Genomic DNA, 9,240 nt, shown 5'->3' on the forward strand with positions numbered 1-9,240 from the left:
GGTAATTTGCGAATTCTTTTAGAAATGTACTTTTTGGCATTTGTAAAAGTGTCACGTGGCGCTCATACATGCCCTTAGGGCATGTATGTGCGCCATATGCTCACACATGTAAATTTCAGGGGTGCAGCAGGGTGTCCTTAAGACACCCTTGCACCCTTGAAATTATTCTCAATTTGCGATTAGCAAATTGTGAATTTCAAATTAAGAATAACTGCACATTCCTTCCTATGGGCCTCCTGGCCCATAGAAATGAATGGGAAATGACCCCTTAATTGCGATTAGCAATTTGCTAATTGCAATTAAGGAATTTTAAGACATCGCTAAAGAAGAGCAATTTTTATATGCATACCATTTTGCAATTCTCAAATAGCGATTTTCAAAAAATCGCTATTTGAGAATCGCAAATAGGTATTTTGACACATCTGCCCCTTAGTACCATAAAACTTACGTTTCTGAAGAGCCCGAATATTTTCTTTCAGGTCGAAATTCCATTTCACCCCAAAATTTACACCTTGGAGAGACAGATCTAAGCACCCTGGTATCAAGTCATGAACGCAAGAATGTTCTTTTCTGTGAAAAGTTTTGCATTTAATTATTTCATTAAAAAGGTCGCTGTTTGTTTTTCCCCTTCTGTATTGAAAATCACTGCGAGAATGTAGGTTCCGGGTCCGGATGCAGAAGTACCATAAATATAGCTATGCTTTAGGTGTAAACTACATTTAATCAACCATATTTGTTTAAGGATTTCCAATATATGCATTATCAACCATGCAACTTGCACCTTGAAAAGCTTGTCCCTATTTGTTTATAACGTTTTTTGTCTCTTGTTCCTTAGCCAAAGAAACCAGAGGAAGAAGATGGCACGACAGACACTGCCACACCTTCACCCAACAACCATGAGAAGGACAGTGGAGTGGGACCTACAGACGAGAGTTTGCGCAATGAGGAGAGCTCAGAACCAGAGAACGCGCCCGAGGAGCCTAACAACACATGCTTGCCGGACAAGCAAGATCTGGGGAAGAGCCAAGACACCTTAGGAAGCACTGAAGTCCAGTTCAATGAAAGTTTTGTTTCTGGAGAGTTGATTGACTCTGATGTCGCAGGAAACCAGGATGACGATTGTGAAAGGTTTCGTCAGCTCTTAGAGCTCAAATGCAAAATCAGAAACCGTGGAGAGTATGACCTGTATTACTCACGAAGTACAATAGAATGTAGAAGAGGTGAGAAAGAGGGTGTTGCACACGAGCTCCAGGCACTTAACGAGGAACTTAGAAATATTGAACTGGAGTGCCAAAGTATTATGCATGCTCATAGACTTCAAAAAATAAGCCATCAATATAGCAATATCTGGTCAGTTCATGAAGATGAATGCAACGCTAGTGGCAACCCGCAGACACATACAGTGGATGACATTGTGGAACATCCAGGGAAATCAGACAAAGATAGCTCCAGTGCTTACAACACAGCAGAAAGCTGCCGCAGTACACCACTAACGATCGAGCGGTCTCCAGACAGCACTTTGCAGAGAATGATCAGCATTACCAACAGGAAAAATCTGAGAAGCACAATAGTGTCCAATCAGTTGTCTTCTGGGCACTGTAGCATTGAGAGCACACCAATCAAAAACAAAACCAAAATTACAGAGCAGAGCATTGCTGTACAAAGGAGGGATAATGTTTTTGAATGCAGAAAAAGAACCGAACATGAAACACTAAATGCAGAGCATATTCCCTACCTTTCACCTTACCACAGTTCAGCATATAGGCAAGGAAATATACCCATACATGCAAGACAGTATCAAAGTTATATGCACCTAATCCAACAGAAGTCTGCAGTGGAGTACGCTCAAAGTCAGCTTAGTCTCGTAAGTGTGTGCAAAGACCCCCAGAAGCTAACAGAGCCCAGGATGGAATGGAAAGTGAAAATGAGGAGCGACGGGACACGCTACATTACAAAAAGACCAGTAAGAGACAAGTTGCTTAAAGAGCGCGCTCTAAAGATCAAGGAGGAGCGAAGTGGAATGACTACTGATGACGACACAATGAGTGAACTAAAGATGGGTCGCTACTGGAGCAAAGAAGAAAGAAAGCAACACTTGTTGCGAGCCAAGGAGCAGAGGAGGCGGCGAGAGTTCATGATGCGCAGCAGGTTAGAGTGTCTTAAGGAAAGCCCACAGAGTGGCAGTGAAGGCAAAAAGGAAATTAACATTATTGAACTCAGTCACAAAAAAATGATGAAAAAGAGGAACAAGAAAATTCTGGACAACTGGATGACAATCCAAGAACTCATGACACATGGTGCCAAGTCTCCGGAGGGTACAAAAGTACACAATGCCTTTTTGTCAGTTACTACGGTATGAATATGGCTTTTCATATAGTATACTACCGGTTTGGGTAGACTACAATTGCCTCGTTCAATGTGGCATTTTTATATTTTTTGTGACTCTTTACAGTTTTACTTTTTGTAAGCAAAATTACTTGATAATCTTCCATTCTGTTTTTCATACAATGGTAACTTCTTTAGCTAACAATTTTATTTACCCTGCAAATTGTCCATATAGGAGCTATTTCTATAAAATGTAAAAAAAAAAAAAAAAAGGGAAGAGTTAATTTACTGACCTAATGTATCTATTGTAATTAAGCTCTGGATTTATTTCTCTACTTTTCTTTTTTCTACTTGATTATCAATAATGGACACTTTTTTATATGCTTGCTTATAGGCATACCCAGACATTAATCATCTGTGTCTTATATTGCACTGTCAATAAATCATGTACCGTATAACATCATATGGCTTAAAAGTTTTTTAATGACGTTGTACATTTAACCTGTAAATTACAATTGTATTTGTCCAAGTAAAGCGTGAGTGGGCAATGATGCCCTGCTGTGTAGTGGCAGTTGTCATGTAGTTAGGCAATGTATGGTAATTGTGAAGATGGATGAGAAATAAATTATTGCTTACCTTTACGATTAACTATCTACAGTTTTATTTCATCAAGATTTAAAATTATATCAGCACCTCTCAGTTCACTTGAGCCATGCTTTTTACAAATTACACTAAGCTTCAACATGGCAAAATACAATAGACACATTCATAGTTAACTTTCAGAAGTAATTAAAACAATCATTCAAATAGATGTTGTGAGAAAGGGCTTTATTATTTTGAGTGACAGGGTGTCCACCACACTAATAAAATTACTAGATTGTTAGTTTCAGTCAAATGGTTCAGTAACTTAAACCTGAGCTCAAACCGTGGCAACTGTGGCATACAGAAGACAGGCTTACCTGAGAGAAAATCTGTGATGTGTTTAGAAGTACCAAAATAGTTAAAAAGTCGAAAACATAACACAGTAAAAATAACACTCCAATTTCTAGAAGAGTTAACATTTTCATAATTCAAATCACACCAAAATTATATAAATTCAATAAGGGCAATCTGAGATAAAAATTGTTGAAGAGTTAAGTGGGAAAAAAAACAAGAATAGCAAAGCCCTAACGGTAGTCAACGGTCACGGTAGACCGGAATCCAATCCCAATATGAGGCTAACTGTGATGAAGTGCAGATCAGTTACACCAAATAGATTGGCCCTACAAAGGCCTGAAAGTTTGAAAACGTTTCTATTCTAATTCAAAATCTGAAAAGGAACTTTGTCATTTTTCTGAGGAAAAACTCTTCTGCACATGAAACCAACATGACATTCAAACCTGTGCTGGGGACTGCTGGTCTGGTACTTTTCACAGTCGCTCACCTTGACTCTCTGGAGAAAAAGTTTTGAAAAGTTCCCAAACTTGTTTTGGTGCTCCAACAACCACAGTGATACACATTTCTAAGGCCCCCAGGATCTCAGTATGATCAATTTGAGACTCCAAGGGTACCAAACAGAAGGCAACAACAAAGCCCAGTCCAGGTGCCAGTTGCAAATGATCATTTGGGATTCCTCCTAAAACAGCCTTCTCAAGATTTTCTATGTTCCTGAAGCCACCAAGGAGATCAGCCTTTTGATTCTTGGAGATCTTTGTGTCCTTGGTTTTCAGGTGGAAGGAGGTTCAGCCTCCACAGTTCCTTCTTGCAAGTCAAAGAGACCACACACAGGCAGATTCACACCACATGGTATCCTTTCACATGTTCAACAGTATTCTGAGAAAAACTGAATGAGGGTCCTGCTTTGTAGAGTTCACCAGCCTGTGGGTGGGAAATGCCCATAGAAAGTCTGAGTTCCTCTCTGGCCATTTCAGTAAAGGTTCTCAGGCCCTGACATACCCACTGTTCCAATGGTTTCTCTTTGCTTTACTGCAAACAGGCACAATATACAAATTGTCAGAGCATATCCAAGCTGGTAAATACATGCGACCACACTAGACTTGGGCTCTGAGGCTCATTGTGTGAGTAAGGAGTGTACTATGGTAATCCTAGTGTCCTCCAACTTCTAACACTTAAATCTAGTTTATAGCAGGTGCTGTTACCGCAACACACCAGAGACAGAAGTCTTGTAGGACAAAAGCAGGGTCCTTCAGCAATCAGGCATGGAATACACAAGAATTATCCTGGAATCCTGTTCTCTCCCTCTTAATGTGCACCATAGTTTTAAATGTAGCTCAACAGACCTGTCTGACAGGATTTGATATTGTGGTGTTGACAGAATGCCCCCAGCCCCCACCCTGCATATTCAGACCTTACTCAATCCAAGTACAGGTGGGGTGAAACTTGAGAACTAATGCAAATACGCCTCCAGGAACTTCAGCCAGGGAAAAGGCAACTTTCTAAAAGTTATTTTTCCTTAATATTTATTAACAGTCCAGCTTTACAATTGAATTTAATATATTATAACAAACAAAAATAGTTTAGTTATGTTTCTAGCTGGTCCATGCCCAAGATACTGTTATTAGGACTTTAAATCGTAATATTTTCTACATAGGCCAGTTAGGCCTTCCACAGCAGAAACATCTTTTAGAACCTTGCCACTGTAGTGACATGTTAACATTAATATTCTACTTGTCCTACTTTTGCATAACATGCACCCTACCTTGTGTCCTACAAGGACTACATAGGGGTAGCTTACTAATATTTGAAAGAGGTTTTTACCTGTCAAGGGGGTAATTTTATCAGGTCACACCTGATCAGTCTACAATGGTAGGGGTGAAACCATATTTTTCATTTCACACTTGTGGTTGGCACAATAAGGGTGTTATTTTACTTTCCGTGCCATGAGTGCAGTTTCTACACCATATACTAAGGCTTTATAGGAGAGTTAAATACGCAGATCAGGGATTAATCAATTTCTAGATTTTTTAGGGATCAGGTCACATACACTGGGCACTGGATAGCAGAACCCCAATGAGCAAAGTCTAAAAATAAGCAATAAAATTCAGCAAAAAATAGGGATGACCACCCAAAAAGGGGCATTTTCTCACAGATGTAAAATAATATTTCAGTAATCTAACGTCCCTAATGACTCTATCATAGAAAGGATAAAGAAAAGGTTTAATCAATTTTTTCTAAAGATAAGTAGTTTATTATCATGCATATGAACATTTGTACTTCTTTATTGTCGAATGAAATGTATTTGATGCAAATACCGACCTGAAAAAGAAGATTCGTATGCATGTTGACAATTCATGCTCATCTGCATAGAGAGGGAAGAGAAGATAAATCATATTCTGGTATGTTGAGTAACATATATGTATTTTGTTTCAATATAAATTCCTTCAAACCTATATTATTTAATTTTCCCTTAATTTTCTCAAGACTGTTTCAAGCTTTTTTTCTGTTGGCGTTCCCTTCCGTAGATGATCTTCCACCTTTGGTTTAAGGAATACTATTACACAATAATCTACAATGTTTTATGTATGTAGTTAGAAGTAGCATGAGACACACAGATCATATTGCTGTTCCAAAGTTGCTCATATTAATGACAAACATACTACTAAGATTTCAAACACATTTTCAAATGTTGTTCCATAGCGGTTGGGGAAATCTACACATTGGATGATCAATGTATATGTGCACAACTACATACCTATAAATAATTAATTCTGTTTCCCTACTAATGTTTGCTTTCACCATAATTGTGGCATGGTCTATACTACTTATGGGATGAAGTAGTAAATTACATCTTAGAAATGCATGTCACATTTACCTGTTTTAACAATCAATGTTGAAATAGTTTTTGTTCTCAATTCACTGGTTTCTAAATGATGATGTTTTCAATTGTTAAAGTAGACAAAGGCATTTATCAGTGTTTGGAGTTCAATGTTGAAATAAGGGTCCACATTTAAGAAAGTGGACTTCTTCATGATATACCTATTACTCCCACACATTCTGGGCATGGTCTACTCTGATGTGAGTAGTATATTTGCAGCTGGCCATAGCTATGTATCTCCTGAGCTGCCTACTGGAGCTGCATAGAGGGATCCGGTTATTTGTATTGCATAATGTTCTAAAGGGGGATGTGAACATGGTATCTCATTCTGTTTCCAGTAAGGAATACAAAGTCTGCATACCATTTCAGAGACTACATGCCAGTTTGGTATCAATCCACTCACTGTTTGTGCTGTTGTGCAAAATGGTATTGGAATTTGAATGGTCAATACGTTTTGACACGCACCTATAATGCCCTCCTTAATCTACTTGCATCAAACTGTATAAAATCATAATTTGTAATAAAAGTCCCTAGTTCTATAGTCTCATTATCTCAAATCAGTCATAACAACAGTTTTGTTATTTCCTCCTCTGCAATTCTAATATTTTCATTGACTACTATATTATACAGTATAATCTATTCTAAATGTTATCACATGTAATCAATTAATTAACGTAATAGGCTGTTTTAATTCAGACCAGTTAATTACGAATAACCCTCTGTTGGCCTCTCAACTTCATTAACTAACTTCAGTGCATCATATATTTTTTTAACTCTCTCGTTCTCATACTCATCTGTCTGTTTACTAGCTTAAGAAGGAGATAAACACAGAAGGTCCCCAAACCAAATGTAATGCTTGTCTTCTTTTGATAATCGCAAATGGTGAAAAGTTCTTTAAACTTTCTTATGCATACTTCTAATTTCAAAGGCCTACTTCTGTTTTAAAATCATCTTAATCCTATTTATACATCATAGGAGAAAATAAACTTTATTTAGCGCTGGGTGATTCTGATACATATGTTATCAAAATCACACTAGGATTGCCAAATCATATTTTATAGAGAAGCACACAGTGACATTGGAATATGGCCCATCAAAGAAAGAATAAGAAGACTACCAGACACAACTGTCCAACTTGAAAGGAGCCCCTCCACTGATGCCTCTGTTACTGTGCCACAGACAAACACTTTCATTGGACAGCTCTTCCCCTCCTCCTGAAATGGCATCTTCAATCTCCCTACATGGAAAGCCAGGACATTTGACATCAAGGGCAAAATATGAATGATTTGGGGCCTGCCTCATTGAGGTGAATTCCATAATATATTATTTGGTTAATCATGGTAAAACCAAGCAGGGCACCAGGTCAGGGCCGGACTGGCCATAGCTTGCACCGGGCAATCCCCCGGTGCGCCGCCCGGGTGGGGGCCGGTTTTTGGCCCCTTGGGGCCGTTTTTGTTACAGGGCCGTTTATCGCCCCAGTACCAAAATCGGCCAAAAACCGGCCCCAGCAAAGAGCTCAGCAGCACCTCTAACTCCCGAGTGGTGAGAGGGGGGAGGTCGGCCGAGCACTTTGCCAGGGCCGGTTGTGGTTCCCAGTCCAGCCCTGCACCAGGCAAGTCCTATGACACTTCAAGAAATATTAAATAAGTCACTTCAAATTTCCCCCTCCTCTTCTCTGAAGGATCAAGATTTAGCCCCAACATCTAAATGTAACTCCTCAAACTGCAACTGCTTTCAGAATGCCTGTTTTATGGCCGCACCACCGTACTGTACTGTCTGATTTCCTTAGAAATGTATTCAGTACTGCTTATGAATGAGTTTCGAAAGTACACCGAGTTTAGAACACATATGGGAATGCTTTCAGTTGGTCTCACAAAGTAAGAGTGATGGCTTGGCATAGGTTAAGAGATCATTGTTCATTGGGACTCAAACTGCACCTCATCGATGATGTCGAACAAGTCTGGACATTTTCTAGAGCTAAATGTGCTTCTGTGATGCTTAGGTGTGTGGGATCAGCTGGATTGGTCTTCTTAAGGAATTAAGAAAATTAATTTACAAGTGGGTTGCTCCTTCAATAATAGCACAGACAAGCACATGTTGGGAAAACGTATATGCAGTGGAATTCTAAAAGGTAAAGATTAATTCATGCATTTCTGTCTATGGCCATTACTTTTCGTCTGTCTATCAGATTATGTCTCTCGGAAGAAACACTTTGGTTTGTCCTACAAAAGAAAATTCTGTATATTGAGCTCAAGTTTAGGAATCCATACAGACTAAGGTGAATATCTAATGCCTCTTGCTCCAGGGTGAACTGTGGAATGCTCACCTCTTTCAACTGATTAAAGCTAGCATCCCTTTCCATTTATGGATCAATACTATCTGCCAAACTCTGATTGACCTCAATAGTAAGCAGTGTAACATCAGCCATTGGATCGACGTTAAAATAAACAACATCAGATTGAAAAATACACAAATGAGAAACACAAAATGAAAACAAATAATAATGACACTTTTTTCATGTCACATTACATAGCATACATAATTCCATGATGAAAATATGATAGCATGTCAGATCCTAACAGATCCCTTGCTCTAACCTCATGACTAACCCTGATGCTAAACCTAGACTACACCTAACCCTACCCCTTGCTTTTACATTTATTCCTAACCCCAGCCCTAATCCTAATGCAAAGCCTACCTTTAGGTAGCGATCTGATTGGTCACTGTTCTCTGCAATTGCTATATTTGCCTATTGTTAGAAGTTGTGATGACAGACATTTCTAATGTGGGTAAGGGAGGGTATTTGTTGGTGGGGGAGAGCACCTCATGCAGTTTGGTGGCTGACTCTGCTTATACGCCCAAGCAGTAGATTTGTGTTTCAATATATAGGATAGTTCTTAACAAGGGACACTATATTTATCCAACCTGGGTTGTTACTTTGTTAGTATGCAGATTGATGCTTTATATAGGTAGATGTGATAATGATTAGCAATGAATAGACAAAGGAAAATTGATTGCTTTGATAAATTATATCAAAAGAGAGATCCACTTGCACACTGGGAAATTGACAGTATTCGTAAGAAACGGAGGGGTCATCTGTA

General features: G+C 38.9%; 1 protein-coding gene across 1 annotated transcript in view; it reads left to right on the forward strand.

Moving 5' to 3' along the window:
* The window catches only part of PDZRN4 (PDZ domain containing ring finger 4), a 553,980-nt gene extending 551,043 nt beyond the window's left edge, over positions 1 to 2,937 (forward strand). The window contains exon 8 of the mRNA XM_086919475.1: positions 836 to 2,937. Within this exon, the coding sequence (XP_086775601.1) occupies positions 836 to 2,359 (1,524 nt within the window). The 3' untranslated portion in view covers positions 2,360 to 2,937. The remainder of the gene's footprint in view (positions 1 to 835) is intronic.
* The last annotated feature ends 6,303 nt before the right edge of the window (positions 2,938 to 9,240 follow it).

Source organism: Lissotriton vulgaris, chromosome 1_1 (genome assembly GCF_964263255.1).
Source record: "Lissotriton vulgaris chromosome 1_1, aLisVul1.2, whole genome shotgun sequence".
NCBI lineage: Eukaryota > Metazoa > Chordata > Amphibia > Caudata > Salamandridae > Lissotriton > Lissotriton vulgaris.